At 41.0% G+C, this 19,325-nt stretch overlaps 1 protein-coding gene across 1 annotated transcript in view; it reads left to right on the top strand.

Moving 5' to 3' along the window:
• Positions 1-19,325, top strand: part of ABCA13 (ATP binding cassette subfamily A member 13) — a 470,652-nt gene that overhangs the window by 261,864 nt on the left and 189,463 nt on the right. Inside the window, 1 exon segment of the mRNA XM_020289932.2 lies at positions 15,097-15,346. Coding sequence (XP_020145521.2) covers positions 15,097-15,346 — 250 coding nt within the window.

Raw genomic sequence — 19,325 nt, 5'->3', positions numbered from 1 at the left:
TCTCCACATTAGCTAGAATCAGCAGAGAGCTAACAGCAGGATGCTTTGCAGAAAAGAGTCTGCCAAAATAAAACAGAATCAAAACAGATCTGGGCAGGATAAATGCCGATGGCAGGTGCCAGACAGCAGCAGCTTCTGTCAGGGGCAGTGGGAAGTCAAGAAAGTGTGTGGAGCCATAATTCTTGCAGCCATGCAGATCAGAGCTGCTGAAGAAAGCTCCTAAGGTTAACTATGAACAGCTCCAATCCTCATTTCCTGAACTGAAATATCATCTGCATTTGAAATGTTTGACACAAGATGAGCTTCATTCATCTTAAGAGCAGACATTGCCTCAAGGGTGGTCCTGGAACAACTTCGATAATTCAGTCAGGAGGAGCTCTGGGCAACCTTCACTGACACATCAATCTCCAGGAAGCTATGAATACATGTGCCCTTGAGGGCTTCTTCAATCCCTTTCCCACACCCAGCTCCTCAACAGAGCTGCAGAAAACTGAGTGAGACATCCTGAACTGGCGTCCTCAATTCCACCTTCCTCACAACTCCCCAAATCTTATTTCCTTCTTCCTAGGGGATAGAGATGTCTTAGAATGTGAGCAGCTGTATTTATCTCTCTTAAGACCACAGTACAAGATTGTGACTTTGCTTTGTAAACTACTTTAACTGTTGTTTATACCCTGCAAATCATATTGAAATGGAGCCCCTGTTTGTGACTTAAAGACTGCTGTTGTAGGAGGCTCACTAGGCATGATTGTCAAAGCTGAGGGTGGAATAAAAAATACAAAGGAACTGCAAGAAACGCCTAGGTAGAATTATATTATGAATAGGAGAAGGGTGGACCTAGAAAAGAATGCTGAGTATCCATCCACTCATTCATCAGAATTTATTGAGCATCTCAGCTGGGCTGGGTGTGTGCATGACACGAAGGCTACAAGGTGAATCAAGCCCTACCCCTTCTGGTTACAAGGACCTCGTCGCATATGAAGAAGACAGATAAGTTGAAGCTGATAGTGAAGGGGATGAGTATAGAGCTCAGGCTGAAGACAGGATTTGGTGATAGGCAGATTTTTCTTCTTTTTTAGCCCACATCCCTGTTCCCTGCACACCCCGCCTCCCCAGTGTGATCAAAAGAGGAACTAAAGAACAGGGACAAGGCTGATATTATATTTAATAATTACACTGCAGCAAAAGTATCCCTAATACCATTTCCTTAAACATCAGTTAGAATTGTGAAGGAAACTTAGGTTTGGAAACCCAACTGTGGGGCTGGTTAGAGACTACAACAGGACCTGTCTTTGTTGCGTACAAGAGAAAACCCAAACTCAGAGTTTAGATGACTGCCCAGTAGCATAAGTGCTTAGTGATACAGTGGGGCTGCACCCCTGACTCCCTGAATGCCAAGTCACTGTCTTTTCAAGGCAGGTTTAATATCATAGGAGTGTCAGCAACCTTTATTCACAAAATGTGGCTGGATATAAAGGATGACCTTTTTCCAAAGTGAATCCTAATTTCGTGCTTTTAATTTTGGCTACTGCAATCACAGTGCTTTTCAAAGAACCAAATCAATGATGCGTCATCTGTGTAGCAATTGGAAACTTCAGTGGCATGACATGTAGAATTGCTCTTTTACCGGGCTATCTTGTTTTTTCGTGTATTTTTTTTTAAGAAAAATCATGTTTTAAAAAGCAGTATAGTTGTTATAAGAAATGGACAGATTAGAGTATGGTAAGACTTGGCTAAGATATGGTTATGAGATTATCAATAAAACAATTGATAATTGATAACAATTGATAAGCATAGCCTCCATTTATTAGCTTTTCTAAAGAATTAAACATAATTAACACTGGTTTTATTTTTTAACACATTGACTGCCACATGAGAAAAAAAATTGTTTCTTTTGGGGCCATGGTGTTTTATTGTGAAAATAGAATAAAAACTTTGAAAACAAAATGATCATTTCTAATTTAATGAAAAATTTGTTATTTTTTACTGTTTTCTGTGCCTGAATTATATGCAATTAAATTGCCAGTATTAACTGTAACAATCAGAACATCAACAAGTAAGATTTTCAAGAGACACGTGAGTTACATATGCTTCAGGAGGCCCCAGGCTCAAAACTGGCACATGTTAAACACAACTCACATGGCAGTTAATGTGTCAAAAGCACATTTAACCAAAGTTAAATGTTAGAATAAATTAGCATGGTTTTAAACTTTGTATTGTGTCTGTCTATATTAAAAATTGCATTTTGGATTTTATGTTGTATTAATAAGCACACAAATGCCACTAATATATTTTACTTTCTTTACTATGTTTACCTTTTGTCTTTTTTATTTTCTTTCTCATTTCTTCTTCCCTCCCCTCCCCTCCCCTCCCTCCCCTCCACTCCCCTCTCCTTCCCTCCCCTCTTCTCTTTTCTCCCTTTCTCTTCTCTCTTCTTCCTTAAGAAGAAGATATCTGATTTTGTTGCTTTTCTTCTTGGGGAAACATGAATAGTATGAATAAGACAATTTAGTCATGATTTGTATAAATGTCATACAACTATAGTTTTAACTGGAACAAGAATTGAAGACTACCCTATCTAAGGTTTTTGCTTTTTAAATGAGGAAACAGGGACAATTACCTGTCCGAAATGTTCAGTATATTCAGTGTAAGCGAGAACTGGAATTCAGACATCTTGACTCCTGGTGCCAGATTGTGTGGCTTTCCCTGTGAGAAGGCTACCAAAGTTCAGCACCTGTGCCCGAAGCCACATAGGAAGAATGAGAAAAAATGGTTTGAGGAAAAGGAAAGGGTTGTTTATTTGCAGGCAAATGAGGAGAATGGCAGACTCCCATCTTAAAGTACTATTTTCCTATCTATAAGCAGAAATACAGAGTTTTAAAGGGAGGGTTTTCAGCTTCAGGCTACTGTTGTTTACCTACAGATGATGGTTCTGATCCATCCCATCTCGGGAAGACACTCTGATGACCTCCTCCTGGACAGTTCCTCTGAGCCATCTTCTGTGGTACAAAGAGCAAAGGATACTCCTCTGCCCCTGTGATCACTGGCCTTGGGCAGGAATGTTTTAATTCTCAATAAGAGTGTGGGGTAGAATTTTAAAGAGACAACTCCTAAAACATTTTACCCTTCTTTGGGCCATTTCCTGTTACAACACATTTACGAAGTTAATACCCATCTTACAGGTGTCTACTTATTGACTTTAAAGTGTATTCCTAAGGAAACTGACAGGGCTATTAGAGTTTCCATTCAGCTCACATGATTCTATTTCACTGGGTTGGTAAGAGAGATACAATGATTTATGCCTTTTCATGTCTGCTAATGATTCTGAAATCCAAGATCATGACTTAAGTTAGAAAATATCCCTCATGGCCTTTCCCTGCCCAGCTTAGCATACTTCTTTCTCATAATCAAATCATGTCTTTGCATGAGATTCCCTGTATTTCTGGATCATTCTCTGGTTATTCTTTCTACCTGTCAGCAAACACCATTTTACTTTTGAATCTCTGGCATTGGCAGCCTCCTAAAGAAGTTTCCTCTGCCCCCCCATTATGTACATTCTATTGTGCTGGTCAGGATTCACTGATATGTTTTGGTGACATGTTTGACTCCACTACAAGGCCAAGAACCTCTTGAGAACTTTATTCAAATAGATAACCTAAGAACCTAACATAGCACTTGCATTAGCAAATACTCAGTAAATTTAATTCCCTCAAATGTAACTTATTTCAAAATTGCTTCTGAACTGCATTTATTTATTAATAAATTAAAGTTTTGAACTACATTATTTTGAAGATGAATTTCAGCTCTAGAATTTTGTGACTCACTGAACAGAGAATTAATACCATATCTATCTCATAAAAACATGCTTGATAATATCATTATTAATAATTATTGATTATAAGATCATTATTCATTATTCAAACATCCCAGAAAATTACAAAGAAAATTAAAGTAGCCATAATCTACCATAAAAAGCTAACATAAATCTTTAAATAGGTTGAAAAATGCTTATACTATTTAAATTTTTAAATTTAAAACACTCCACTTTATCAAATAGTATATGAAGGCAACTTTTCAATGAAAGTATATATATCAAAATATTAATTTTACTAGTTTAGGATTAGTATTTTTAGTAAATTATGTTCATTCCATGTGTATTATTTTTTTTAATTTTTTTTTAATTTCGGCATATTATGGGGGTACAGATTTTAAGGTTTCAATAAATGACCATTTCCCCCCTCCCCCCACAAGTCTGAGTCTCCATCATGACCATCCCCCAGATGGTGCACATCTCACTCATTATGTATGTATATACCCGCCCCCCTCCCCCCTCCCACCTGCCCAATACCCTATTACTGTAGTACCTGTGTGACCACTTAGGTGCTGCTCAGTTAATACCAATTTGCTGGTGAGTATATGTGGTGCTTGTTTTTCCATTCTTGGGAAACTTCACTTAATAGTATGGGTTCCAGCTCTAACCAGGAAAATATAAGATGTGCTATGTCACCATTGTTTCTTAGAGCTGAATAGTACTCCATGGTATACATATTCCACATTTTATTAATCCATTATTGGATTGATGGATACTTGGGCTGTTTCCACAGCCTTGCAATTATGAATTGTGCTGCTATAAACATTCGAGTGCAGGTGTCTTTTTTGTAGAGTGTCATTGGATCTTTTGGGTAGATGCCCAGCAATGGGATTGCTGGATCAAATGGTAGAATCACTTGTATCGCTTTAAGCTATCTCCATATTGCTTTCCACAGAGGTTGAACTAGTTTGCAGTCGCACCAGCAGTATAGGAGTGTTCCTCTTTCTCCGCAACCACGCCAGCATTTATTGTTTGGAGACTTTTTGATAAAGGCCATTCTCACTGGGGTTAAGTGATATCTCATTGTGGTTTTGATTTGCATTTCCCTGATGATTAGAGATGTTGAGCATTTCTTCATATGTTTGTTGGCCATTCTTCTGTCTTCTTTAGAAAACTTTCTGTTCAAGTCCTTTGCCCACTTTTTAATGGGGTTATTTGATTTTTTCTTCCTGATTTTCGTGAGTTCTAAGTATATTCTAGTTATCAGTCCCTTATCTGATGCATAGGATGCAAAAATTTTCTCCCATTCTGTAGGTTGTCTGTTTACTTTCATGACTATTTCTTTGGCTGTGAAGAAGCTTTGTAGTTTGATCATGTCCCATTTATTTATTTTTGTTGCTGCTGTGATTGCCTTTGGGGACTTCTTCATAAACTCTTTGCCCAGGCCGATGTCTAGGAGAGTGTTTCCAACTTTTTCCTCTAGAGTTCTAATAGTTTCATACCTTAGGTTTAAGTCTGTTATCCAGCGTGAGTTGGTTTTTGTGAGAGGTGAAAGGTGTGGGTCCTGTTTTAGCCTTCTACAGGTGGCTATCCAGTTTTCCCAGCACCATTTATTGAATAAGGATTCTTTTCCCCAGTGTATATTTTTGTCTGCTTTGTCAAAGATTAGATGGCTATATGAGGATGGTTTTATATCAGCATTCTCACATCTGTTCCACTGGTCAATATTCCTATTATTGTGCCAATACCAGATTGATTTAATTACTACAGCTTTGTAGTATAGTTTGATGTCTGGCATATTAATGCCTCCCATTTTGTTTTTGTTGCCTAGAATTGCTCTTGATATTCAGGGTCTTCTTTGGTTCCAAACGAAGTGTAAAATTATATTTTCTATATCTGTGAAGAATGCTGATGGGATTTTAATAGGTATTGCATTGAATCTGTAGATCAGTTTGGGTAGTATAGACATTTTGATGATATTGAGTCTACCGATCCACGAGCATGGTATGGATTTCCATCTGTTTACATCCTCTGCTATTTCCTTCCTCAGTGTTTCATAGTTCTCCCTGTAGAGGTCTTTTACATCCTTGGTTAAGTATATTCCTAGGTACTTTAATTTCTTTGTTGCTATTGTGAAGAGAATTGAGTCTTTGATTTGATTCTCAATTAGATTGTTGTTGGAGTATATGAATGCCTCTGATTTCTGTGTATTGATTTTGTATCCTGAGACTTTACTAAATTCATTGATCAGTTCCAGGAGTTTCTTGGTTGAATCTTTGGGGTTTTCTAGATACAATATCATATCATCAGCAAACAGTGAAAGTTTGATCTCTTCTGCCCCTATTTGGATACCTTTGATTCCATTTTCTGTCTGATTGCTGTAGCCAAGACTTCCAGCACTATGTTGAACAGAAGTGGAGATAGTGGGCAGCCTTGTCTGGTTCCAGTTCTAAGTGGGAATGATTTCAATTTTTCCCCATTCAGTATGATGTTGGCTATGGGTCTGTCATATATGGCTTGTGTCATTTTTAGGTATGTCCCTTCTATGCCTATTTTATTAAGTGTTTGTATCGTGAAAGGGTGTTGAATTTTGTCAAAAGCTTTTTCTGCATCTATTGAAAGAATCATGTGGTGTTTGTTTTTGCTTCTGTTTATGTGGTGAATTGCATTTATAGATTTACGTATGTTGAACCATCCCTGCATCCCTGGGATGAATCCCACTTGGTCGTGGTGGATTATTTTTTTGATAAGTGTCTGGATTCGGTTAGCTAAGATTTTGTTGAAAATTTTTGCATCTATATTCATTAGGGATATTGGTCTGTAGTTTTCTTTTTTTGTTGCATCCTTTCCTGGTTTTGGTATCAGAGTAATATTCGCTTCAATAAAGGTGTCGGGGAGGTTTCCGTTCTTCTCGATGTTGTGGAATAGTTTCTGCAAGATAGGTAATAGTTCTTCTTTGTAAGTGTGGTAAAATTCGGGTGTGAAGCCATCTGGACCGGGATTTTTCTTTTTAGGGAGATTTTTAATTGCTGATTCTATTTCAGCTGTTGTGATTGGTCTGTTCAGGGAATCTATTTCTTCCTGGTTGAGCCTAGGGAAGCTGTGTGTTTCTAGAAATTTGTCCATTTCCTCCACATTTTCCAGTTTGTGTGCAGAAAGATTTTTGTAGTATTCATAAATTGTATCTTGTATCTCTTTGGGATCAGTTGTGATATCTCCTTTTTTATTCCTGATGGAGCTTATTAGAGATTTCTCTTTTCTGCTTTTCGTTAGCTTAGCCAATGGTGTGTCAATTTTGTTTATTTTTTCAAAGAACCAACTTTTTGTTTTATTAATCTCCTGAATAGCTTTCCTGTTTTCAATTTCCTTTAGTTCTGATTTGATCTTGTTGATTTCACTTCTTCTGCTGGGTTTGGGGTTGGTCTGTTCTTCTTTTTCCAGCTCTTTGAGTCGTTTTATTAGATTGTCTATTTGTGATCTTCTTGTCTTTTGGTTATAGGCATTTATGGAGATAAACTTTCCTCTCAGAACTGCTTTAGTTGTGTCCCAGAGGAGTTGATAACTTGTCTCTCTATTGTCGTTTTCTTCATAGAATTTTTTTATTTCCGTCTTGATTTCTTCATTTATGAAGTAATCATTTAGTAGGAGGTTGTTTATTTTCCACGTTTTTGTGTGGAAATGTGAGTTTCTGTTAGGGTTGATTTCTAGTTTTATTCCACTGTCATCTGAGAAGGTACATGGTATGATTTCTATTTTTTAAAATTTCTTGAGGTTTACTTTGTGTCCTAGGATATGGTCTATCTTAGAGAATGTCCCATATGCTGATGAGAAGAATGTATATTCAGTGGATTTTGGGTAGAGTGTTCTGTAAATGTCAGTCAGACCCAATTGTTCTAGAGTTTTGTTTAAGTCCATTATTTCTTTATTAATTTTCTGTTTGGAGGATCTGTCTTATGCCATCAGTGGGGTGTTGAAATCTCCGGCGATTATGGAGTTGCTATTAATCCATTTGCTTAGCTCCAGTAAGGTTTGCTTTATGAATCTGGGTGCACCTAAGTTGGGTGCATATATATTTAAAATTGTTATCTCTTCTTGTTGGACTGTGCCCTTCACCATTATATAATGACCCTCTTTGTCTTTCACTACTTTTGTTGGTTTAAAAACTTAATCGTCTGAAATTAGAATTGCCACACCAACCTTCTTTTTACTTCTATTTGCTTGGAATATTGATCTCCACCCTTTTATTTTTAGTCTATATGCATCCTTGCAGGTTAGATGTGTTTCCTGAAGACAGCATATACTTGGCCTGTATTTTCTTATCCATTCAGCCAGCCTATGTCTCTTGAGTGGAGAGTTTAAGCCATTCACATTTATTGAGAGAACTGATAGGTAAGGTAGATTACTGTTCATTCTGTTGGGTTGGATGTTGTTGCTATGATTTCTGTCTTGAGCCATTGTAATATCTGGCCTTTAATATCTTTGGGTTTTGGTTGTTTTTATATTCGTGGGTTATTATTATGATGTTCCGTGCATAACGCTGTTTTAAGTACTTCTTGTAGGGCTAGTCTTGTCTTGGTGAATTCTCTGAGCCTTTGCTTGTCTGAGAATGTTTTTATTTCTGCTTCATATACGAAGCTTAGTTTTACAGGGGATAATATTCTAGGCTGGGCATTGTTTTGTTTCAAAAGAGTGAGAATAGGGCCCCAGTCTCTCCTTGCTTGTAAAGTCTCATTAGAGAAGTCTGATGTTATTCGAATTGGCTTTCCCTTGTATGTTACTTGCTTCTTTTGTCTTACAGATCTTAGAAGGGCCTCTTTAGTTGATACTTTGGTCAGTCTGATGACTGCATGTCGTGACATTTTCCTGTTTGCATTGAATCTCCCAGGGGTCCTCTGAGCTTCTTGAACTTGTATATCAGGATTTTGAGCAAGGCCTGGGAAATTTTCCTCTATTATATCTTCAAACAGCTTGTCCAACCCTTGAGTGTTGTCTTCTTCCCCTTCTGGTAACCCTATGACCCTCACATTAGGTTTCTTCACATAATCCCCCAGCTCTTGTAGGCTTTGCTCTTTTCTCTTGTTTCTCTGCTCTATTTCTGTGACTGATTTATTTAATTGGAGGGTGTTATCTTCAATCTCTGAGATTCTTTCTTCTGTTTGATCTACCCTGTTCTTGAGACTTTCCACTGTATTTTGTAGTTCCTTGAATTGATTCTTCATTTCCAGAAGTTCGGTTAAACTTTTCTTCATTGTGTCCATTTCTTTTTCCATATCCTGGAGGCTTTCTGTGGTTTCTTTGTGTTGGTTATTGAGTTGTTGTTGCAGCTGGGTGAGTGTTCTTATGATCCACATACGAAATTCCTCTTCTGTCATATTGGTTGCCTGATTTTGGTTGGTGTCCGTTTCTAGGGGCTGGTGCTCCTCTTTGGGGGTGTGTTTTCCGTTTGGTTCTTCATATTTCCTGAGTTCTTTCGCTGATTTCTTCCCATGTCGATCAGTTGTTGTTTCTTTCCTTTAGGTTATTTTTTGGGTATTCACACACTTTGTTTAGTGTCTGAGGCGTTAGGTGGTGTCTGTGGGTGTGATTGGACCACTCCCTGTATATTGAGTCAGTGGATGCCGTGGAAATGCTGTGTAAGATGCCATTCCTGTCAGTAGGTGGCGTTTGCTTGGAGGAACAGGCTATGCTGTTGATTTTGTGTCCTGTTATCAGCTCTTGTTCTGGGCGGAGCTGGGTTGGGTAAGCCTGCCCTCAGGCAGTTAGCAGGGGTCAAAGTTCTGTTCTCTGCTTCCAGGAAAAGCTGTCAGGGCGGGGCTGGAATGGTCCCGCTCAGCCAGAAAGTCTGCATGTGGGGGTGGGGCTGTCTGAGACCCACAGTCTGGAGCGGGCCTCGTTTCTTTCCACCTTCCCCAACTCCGCAGCTACTCCTGGGCCTCTGCCAGCAGGCCAGACCACAAGCCACCAGGCCTCCCTGGACTGTGATGCCGGTGGGGAGGCTCCCTGCACAGGAACGCCACCTGGGCTGGACGCTCGGCCTCCTCCTGGGAGGAGGGTTGCCCTCTAGGATGCTCATCCGCCCCTGGAGGCACACACACCTCAGTAGGCTGTTCACGTACAACCCTTCTGTGCCCCTGGCAATGCTAGCCCTCGGTGCAGGGGATCTGTTCTGCAGGTCCGACCTCTGGGTCCCAGAGTTCAAACTGTATCCCCACCAGGGAGAGGAGTTCCGGTCCCAATTCACCCACATATAGCCCAAGCTGGGTCTATTTCTCTCAGCCTCTGAGTCGGCACCGTTCTCCTGGGAATACCATGCCAGCAGCACCTGGGAGGGCTGGCATGTAGGGAGCTCACAGTCTGAGTTCCCCTGAGTCAGCTGTAGGGTCCCAAAAGGGAAGGTCATGTTCCCTGGAGGTGCCTCTGGCTGGTGGCCGTATTGTCTCTCTGGTCAGCCGCAGGTAGGGTCGGCGGAGGGGAGGAGGAGGCAATATGGCGCTTGCCGTGCAGCTCGGGTCTGTGCACACGGAGGTGCCTGGAGGAAGTTGGGAACCCAGTGCCACATCTGCTACAGGCTCACCGCTGGCTGGCGGCGGCCGTCTCTGGGCTGGAGTCCGCAGGTCTCTCCTCCTGCTGGGGAGCCCACCAGCAGTCCCAAATGCAGGGGAGGGGAAACAGCAAATCCACCTATCCTTGCTGCTGGTCTCCGGGGTGCTCCGGTGGTCTCAGCTCCATGTGTATTATTTTGTAACATTTTTGATCTGATATATCTTAAATATTTTCCTATGATTACATATTTAATATTTTAAGCCTCTCTCTTTTTTTTGGCTAATCCATGCTGTTAATGCCTTGGGTAGTAGTCCCTTCCCTACCCATTTTATTGAGTCACCTTCCATGTTCACTTTTTTCAAAAGATTATAATTCTATCTTAAATTGCTTTATTCACTTGCAAAATTTAATGAACACTCTCCATAACAATGAGTATTTAGCTATACTGTTGCCTTTTGGATTACCATATTCTACTATATGGTTGCACTGTAATTTGTTAAATTAATCCCCACACGTTAAATATTTAAATTGTTTCCACATTCTTGCTACTGTTTTCTATAAGATGTAACAAGTCACTTTGCTTTATATATTTGCTGAATTTTTATTTTTTTATAATACAACTCTTGAATTGGAATTAAGCAGATCAAAGAAGATGCATATTTGTTTCTCACAGAAAGACCATACAGATCTACCCTCCCACCAGCAGTGTATAAGAAGACTCATCTCCTTAAACTCTCAATAATATTAGGTGTTAACATTATCTTCAATCTTTACAATATATTATTGACTTATTTTATAATATTCATATATTGGCTATTTTATAGATCTTTTATGAACTGTATATTCATGTATGCTGTGTGCCTATTTTCTTTTGGAGTTTTCATCCTAATTTTATTGACTTGAAAGCATTACATTTGTAAGGATTAATTTTAAAATATTCAGTAACATTTGGAGGAACTCTGTAATATGGAGATCATATTTGTGAGTGCTTGCTGAGACTTTGATAACTAGGTGTTAATATTTGAACAACTGTAGTTACCTGACTGAAAATAATCTTTGGACATTTTCTCTAAGCAATTTGATGGTCAGGAGAAATGAGAATGCATAATTATGGATGTAACTAGAGTCCTTGAATATAATTGCACTCATAAGTCACATAAGACAATTCATAACAATTTGGTCCAGCATTTTAATTTTGTCTGTTAAATTATTCATGTGAATATTTTTATGAGTTTAACCATGAATATTTGATTGGTGGTTGATTCATAACCATAAAATATCTTAGCCTTTTATTTTTCTCATTTATGTCCAATTAACATGTATGGGAAGGTGGAGAAAATTTATTCTTCTTAATATGAGAAACCCCTTCCCCCACAGACTTATTGAGGCTGTCTAATGAGCATTTACTATGACTGGAGGTCAACATTATGCCTATTCTGGTAGTTTAATAAGTGTTCTAATAATAATTCTCATTACCTGGAGGGAAATATTATAAATCTCTATTTCACAACTGAGGGGAATGACATTCAGAAAGGTAAGTAATTGTCCAGAAATCACGCAGTATGTTGGTAGCTGAGATTAAATTAAAATCCAGGTCTATGTGGATTAAAAGACTGAATTTCTCCCACCCCGTGGTGACTCTCGAGGTGGTTCTCGGTGAGCCGGGCCGGTGTGCCTCCTCACCACAGCCTCGGACTCTGCTCCACGCCTTCTTCATCACCAGAGCAAATCGCCAAGTAGCTACCTGGCACTTATTTAGTTACATTAAGTTTTTCTCACCTAACGAAAATCTCTTTCCTGCCAAACATGTATTTATAATGCTTTGCCTGCTCTGCACGTACACAAGAAGGTACTTAGTTTGGCAGGCCGCTAAGTATGAGTAGCTGGATGTGAATGTCAAAAGATGCTCTGTAAAGGCTAATTCATGGATTGTGACATCTGGTAGACTGTGACTATTCAATTTTTCTTAAATATAAACAAAGTAAGTCATCTTTGTAAGGAGCCAGTGAAAGAGCTCCTTAGTCAAAGACCAGGGGAGACATCAATTATCTCAAAATAACTTACAGAACTCCACAGGGTGGGCAACCAAAAATATCTCAATCATTTTAGCTTGAGTTACATAACTCAAATAATTCTCCTAATGGATCTATATACTTAATACTAGGAATTGGTATGATCCTGCATTATAAACTCATAAAATTATCAAGAAGGGTATATATAAATGAAAGTGTCAAATTTAGTTTAATAGTATCTTTTTTCCTAGCACCAGCATCTGTCTATAAGCTGATTTAATCACTGCTCTATGAGAGCGGTATATGAATTGCCATCGATGACACATTAAATCAGTGCTTCCATAGCTGAGCTGAGCAGTGCAATCTCCCAGGAAGTTATATAAAAGCACATTTTTGTTTCTGAGTCCCTGGAGATTGGGATTTTTTCTGAGGTAGGGCCTGTAATGAGCATTTTTATAAGTTCCCTGCTGAATCTGACATGCAGCCTGGTTTAACAACCACTGCTTTAACCACATAATGCCTCCTCCTCATTATAGCTCCACTCACCAAGCTACAAAGGACGCCTCTGCCTTATGCTATGCAAGTCTAATCGTCCAACTCAACCCGGTGACTGCTGGGTTGGGAAGCCTTCAGCCCAGCACAAATCCTGCAACCCTTAAAATCAATGCCAGGCCCTTCAGGGCTTGATTTCTGGCCACCTTTACCGTTCATCTCTCACCACTGGCTACATGCATGGGCCACATTCTGCTCCCTTGTATATAGGGTTATTCAGAGAATGTGATATGCTTAGCTATAGCTGCTGTTCTGATCTTTAAACATCCATATTTTCTTGTCTGCCTGAAAATTCCAATGGATCTTCAGGATTCTGCCCAAACGTCCCTGATGCTGTTCTTGTTTTCTCACTTTTCCCCTCAATATCTTAGGAACTTACTCCTTCGTACTGAGTTTTCCAGCTTGGCCCTCCTCTAGCCCAATCGTTTATGACACTGTGACAGGTTATTTTTTTACATTTTTATGCCAACACTATGCTGCACATTTTTTGATGACAGAAACCAAATGGCTCAGTGCCTCCACATATGTATCAATAGATCCCAGATAGATGAAGGAGTTATTTCAGATATACCTTTTTATCCCCAATGACACCTCTATAGCTCTGTTCTCAATGCGATTACCAATGATTTCTCTTTAAAATGGTACAATTTCTTTAAAAGTGCTTTCTTTTGGGTCTTCGAACTTGTTTACTGCTCTTCTATTAACTGTATTTCTATTTTGTATTTGTGAGCAGCACAATCAGTTCGGTACATCAGTTCTTTTATAAGACCACTTTTCTTGTAAAATTCTTTGTATTGGGTTTTCTGGAGCACTTTGGAGGGAACTGCTGGGAAAAGCTATCGACATAGCTGACTGATGGAGCTGTGTCCTTCCTTTAGGCATGGTTTAAGCCTGCAGTCATGGAGTGTCTCTTTCTACTCCTGACTTCTCATCCTCACACTGGACATAAAAATTGCTCTCAACAGCTTTGTTTGGAACATTTGACCTAAACTGGGGTAGGTTTATACAGATTTGTGTGTGTGTGGAGGGGGATCCCCAAAGGATCACTGTTGAGGGCTCATGGGGGAGATGACCAACAGATTGATGATGACAGCTTGCTCTGGAACTTCACTTGCTGACCCCTCTGATCACTGAGACTGGCTTCCCAGATCCACTGTGTCCTACAGAGAAGAAAGGGAGGGCGGAGTCGCTGGGGCCTGCAGGGCCCAGGGGCTGCATCCTGGTAGAGGCACAGCAAGGGAGAGGTAGATCACCTGGCAGCCAGGCGCACGAGCTGGGGCTTTCCCAGGAAAGACCTCCTAGGGTTAAGAAGAACGGAGAGGAAGAGAATGGTGGGAGAACAGGAGGAGGAAGAAGAGGGAAGACTGCCCTGGGTCCTAAGGGGAGCGAGCAGCCCCTCCCGGTCCCCTCAATGCATGTGTGTGTGTGTCTCTCTCTGTGTGTGTCTGTGTGTGTTTGTGTGTGTCTGTGTGTGTGTGTGTGTCTGTGTGTGTATCTGTGTGTCTGTGTGTTTGTGTGTGTGTCTCTGTGTATCTGTATGTGTTTGTGTGTGTCTGTGTGTATGTGTGTGTCTGTGTGTGTGTCTGTGTGTGTGTGTGTGTGTCTGTGTGTTTGTGTGTGTGTCTCTGTGTATCTGTATGTGTTTGTGTGTGTCTGTGTGTATGTGTGTGTCTGTGTGTGTGTCTGTGTGTTTGTGTGTATGTGTCTGTGTGTGTGTCTGTATGTATCTATGTGTTTGTGTGTGTGTGTCTGTGTCCATGTGTGTCTGTGCGTGTGTATCTGTGTGTGTGTGTAGGAGCAGTGGCTGGCAGAACCGTTTACCCTTCTTTAGTCTTTGTTGTTCTAGAATCCCGATTTTATTTTGACCAAGAAGGGTAGACACAGGCCCCTCCCCACCCTTTCGAACTTGCCCCTCTCTTTTCAGGAGCACTATCAGACAAGGCCGACTGACGCCCCGCTCTTACCGTGCGGTGCCATGAGACATCATCGCATACGGCCACCTTCCAGAGCAGGGGCGCGCGAAGGCCTAGATTCGGTCCTTAGGGGGTGGCGTGGCGCGCGCGGTGTTCCTGTGGCTACAACTTGTTGCAGGGTCACGTCGGCGTGGGAGGAAGACACCCGGCGGGCCGTGTCCGCGCTGCGCTGACCTGTGCCTCTGGCTCTCGTTTGCCGCCCCAGGTGACTCGCGGGCCAGGCCCCCGGCCCTGCGCGGCCGCCGGCTGCTGTGCGCACAGGTGGCGGCGCTGCTGCTGGCCCGGCTGCGCCACATGCGCCGCGCCTGGAGGAGCAGCCTCTGGCGCCTGCTGCTGCCCGTCCTCTTCGTGGCCCTGGCGATGGGCTTGTTCATGGTGAGGCCCCTGGCCACGCACTACCCTCCGCTCAGACTGACACCGGGCCACTACCAGCGGGCTGAAACTTACTTCTTCAGGTAAAAACCTTTTTTTGGCCTTTTACTACCGAAGTATGTCAGGACAGATTATGAATAGCAATAGTTTGATACTTCTGAGAAGTTCAAATAAAAATTTCAAACCTAAATGTTCTCATTGTTTTTGAGGTCTGAGTTGACAGGCAGGACCGCTGAGAAGCTCGTGCTCGGCTCAGGGCCGTCTCGGGGCGGGTGCTCGGGGCAGGTGGGCAGGTGGGCAGGTGGGCAGGTGGGCAGGCTGCCGCTAGCCGGGTCCCCGCCCTCGCCACGCCCGGCTGCCGCCCTCCGGCACGGGCGCCCGCACCGGCCGACAGGGAGGCTCGGCACGCACCTCCCTGCAGGCCCTCTGCGGGAGTCGAAGGGCCAGATCCAGCCCAGAAATTCTGGGATTCTAGAAAGTATATACATCGTGCATTTCGCAACCCCTCCACAGTTGCCTGTGGACGGCAGCCGGCTACCGCGTGCCTCTCCGCAGAGAAACGTGGGCGCGGCCAGCGTGGGTCAGGATTTGTTGCGGTATTTTCAGAATAGTGCGGGCTTAGCCACGAAACACATTCACACAAGCGCTGCTCAGAACTGGGCTGTAGATTCATAGACACGGGTCCGGAACCTAAAACAGAAACCCTGATCCGCCAAGTCCCCTTTGCCGGCGCTTGGCTGGCGCCTGCCCGGAGTCAACGGTGGTTTCAAGTAATGAGCTGAATCAGCTAGTCTCTGAGTGCTTGCTAATATTTATGTAACTTTTACTGTGATGTGTAATTTGGAATTAGATTTAAACAAATACAGGGACAAATGAAAAATCTGTTATGAACTCTTACGTTTGTTCCTTTCTCTCTTGGTTTATGTTACTTCACCTCTGGATGTCTTTATGTTCTGCCAGGTCTGGGTTTAACTAAAAGAAAGAATCCCTGCAACAACCATGTTTGCAGAATTGTGTCCATGTCCCCACCATCCCCTCTTCAATTGGCTTTCTTATCTTCTGGGGCCATCTATTTTATTGGCCTACTCTCATCCTTCTTTTAAGAAGTGTTTAAAATGACCATGCCTATGTGTGAGTATGTCCATTAATGCTTTTATTCTTACCAGAGGTTCAGATTCTGCCACACTCCTGAAGTATGAAAGGGCTGCCACTATTTTGAGCCTTTTAATTATAAAATATCTTTCTTGAAGGAAATGATACAAAGCATAGGCTAGCAGAAAAAAAAGAAAAAAGAAATTAAAAACCAATCACATGTAATCCCACCAGAGATATTTCCATAAACCTATTGATGTATAATCTTCTGCATGTCCTATATAAGGCTTTTAACTACATGCATTTGTATTTTTAATGAAAATGAGATTACACTGTAATGCTTTCTGTAATTTGTTTTTTTTTTACTCAGTCATATATCTGTGTCTATTCTTGTAGATTAGTACAACTATATTATCTGTAAAAGCCATACTAGCCAAACTATTGTATGTATGCAGTAGTATGTTGCATGAAGAAATCATAATTTATTTAAATAGCCTCTATATTGGGGGCACATAAATGTTTATTTAAGTGTTTTTTCCTATTATAGGCAATGCTGTATAAATATCTGTGTTTAGATTCATGTGACTGTGAAATTATTTTCATCATTGTACATTTTTATTAGAAGTTTTAGGGCAAAAGCATCGGTATTTTAATGGTAGATATTGCCAAATTACCCTTATAAATTGGTGCCAACTGAAAATCTCGTAGTTTATTTTTTTATTAAACAGATATTTATTGTGCACCTACTATATGCTAGGTACTGTTTTAGGCAGTAGTTACAGTGATGACTAGAGCTGGCCAAAAGTCCTACCCTTGTGGGAGAAAGGAAGCTCACCTTCTCCAAACTCTATCACTTTTGAGAGTCCAGACCTGGTATCTCATTGCTTTTTAAAGCAGCTTTTTGATTACTATTGAAGTTGAATATTTGCAGTTATTAAAATTTTTGGTTATTTAAATTTTTACTTTATATATAGAATATTTTAAGCATCATCTACATTGTAAATGTATTCCATACTCTTGCTTCTAACTGACTTCTCCTTCACCCTTCCCCCATGCCCAGCTTTTTACCTCTTCATTCTTTCCTTCTGAGACTGGAGAGAATTTCTCTACGTGGTGTTTATTTTACCAATACCATCTTCAGTTGACTCCAAACAGCTATTTACATTCTCTACTGCATTATTAATTTGGTAATTATGTTTTGCATTTGAAAGCATTTTTTCTTCTCTTGCAGTATTCATTTTTCACAGCAGTAATGCACTCCAAAATTATTTTGAGTCTGAGAATTAGAGATATTTTAATCTTTTCTTCTATTTGTAAGAGTAACTCTTTTAAAGGAGGTTATTTGTTCATTCTCATTTTTCATAGTGTTGCCCACACACCAACTCACGTAGCTGGAGCCTTATTTTCTCATTGCAGATGGAGTCCCACCTGCCGTTGGACGTGCTACCTGCTCCGTCAAGGGTTGCACGTGCCCCTCTTTTAATTGTTAATTTCAGGCTAAAGAGAGAAGAACAAGCCTACATTTTTGTAGTTTTTATTTTAGCACAGTGGTAGTTTAGTTAGTTATGAGGAAAAAATAATAAGCTACCAGAGAGCATCCACATGGATGGAAAATTTTCTTGTTCTTTTGTGTTATCTTGCTTGTTGGTGATAGCCAACACGCTAGATAGTGGGGGACAGAATGATTATCCTTTAACTGCTCTTGTTAGAACTCTTTGTTGAAATTCACTGTTTTTCTTCTGTGTATGGAATCCTGTCTATTTGAGCTGTTGAGTTCCTCCAAAGACAGCCCCTTTTGTTCTACAAATGTATTAATCCTGTCCCTTTTCACTCTTAAAAGTGTCTTGGTATGGGTGATAAATGATGTGACCATTTCGTCTATATTGACTCTAAGCATCGTGGTCTGAATCTTAGCATAGGAATGATTCCCAAAAGGACCCAGCTTCTCAGCTGTCACATTCCTCCCAACTCCCCACACGCACAGCTGCCCGTGGTCACCCAGCACCCATCCTTGCTGCTCCACATGTGGGCACATCCTTGTTTCCTGATCCTTGGAGGTAGATAGGGTTTACATTACAGTTCCTTACTTTGTCTGTAGAGTAACTCTCTGTTAACAGGTGTACAATTCAGACCTGTTATGTAGCTTGCAAAAATCATTAGATGCTTTAGCTTTGTGTTGATCTGGACAGTACATATAAATCTTATTTTATTAGTGTTCTGATAATTTTCAATACACCCCCATATTCCTAAAGTCTTACAGTTGAGAAAAAGAAGTTATATACCTACATTAAATACATTTAAAATTTCTTGCAGACCATAAATTTTCATAAGAACACAAACCAAAACAAATGTACCAAAGAGGTTCTCTTCCATCTGGATCCTTTTGTGAATGAAGTGAGCAGACAGAACTCCCAATCCTCCTAGAGGATTTTATGCTCCTTGGACCCAAACAAACCAGGGGATTTGGTGACTCAGTTGCCAGTGGTCTCCAACTCAAACGCCTTGGGGGGTAGGTGGGGCCTCTGAGCCCATTCAGTGCAGAGGCAGCACAGAGCAGCCCCAGAGAAGCTAGGAGAGGGCCGTGCAGCTCTGCGCTGTGCAGTATGTATCTGCAGGTGGTGAGCCCCTATGGGCCCACTGCAAAGCTCCGAGTAGCTCCCTATTGCCCCATGATGATGTCTACAATGTGAGCATGATTGATAGGTTGTCCTGGTGCCTCTACTTTGTGCTCTGCTCTTCAGAGGGACACACCATACACGATGTTGCTCTATCTCTCCATGTTTAAGGAAATGAGAAACTACCTTCCTTTCTCTACTCCCTGTTCTCTGTGCTACCCAACTCTATACACATTCGTGTTCTTAGCAAAATAAGAATGCTTCCAAAACCTGTCTCAGAGCAGTTGTCAGCCTTTGTTCTCTCCTCCATATGTCTATCCTTTCTACCTGGATCTCACTGTGGTTTACCTTACTG

Source organism: Microcebus murinus, chromosome 9, assembly GCF_040939455.1.
Source record: "Microcebus murinus isolate Inina chromosome 9, M.murinus_Inina_mat1.0, whole genome shotgun sequence".
Lineage (NCBI taxonomy): Eukaryota > Metazoa > Chordata > Mammalia > Primates > Cheirogaleidae > Microcebus > Microcebus murinus.
The sequence above is the reverse complement of the archived record's forward strand: the minus strand, read 5'-3'. Positions and strand labels throughout refer to the sequence as shown.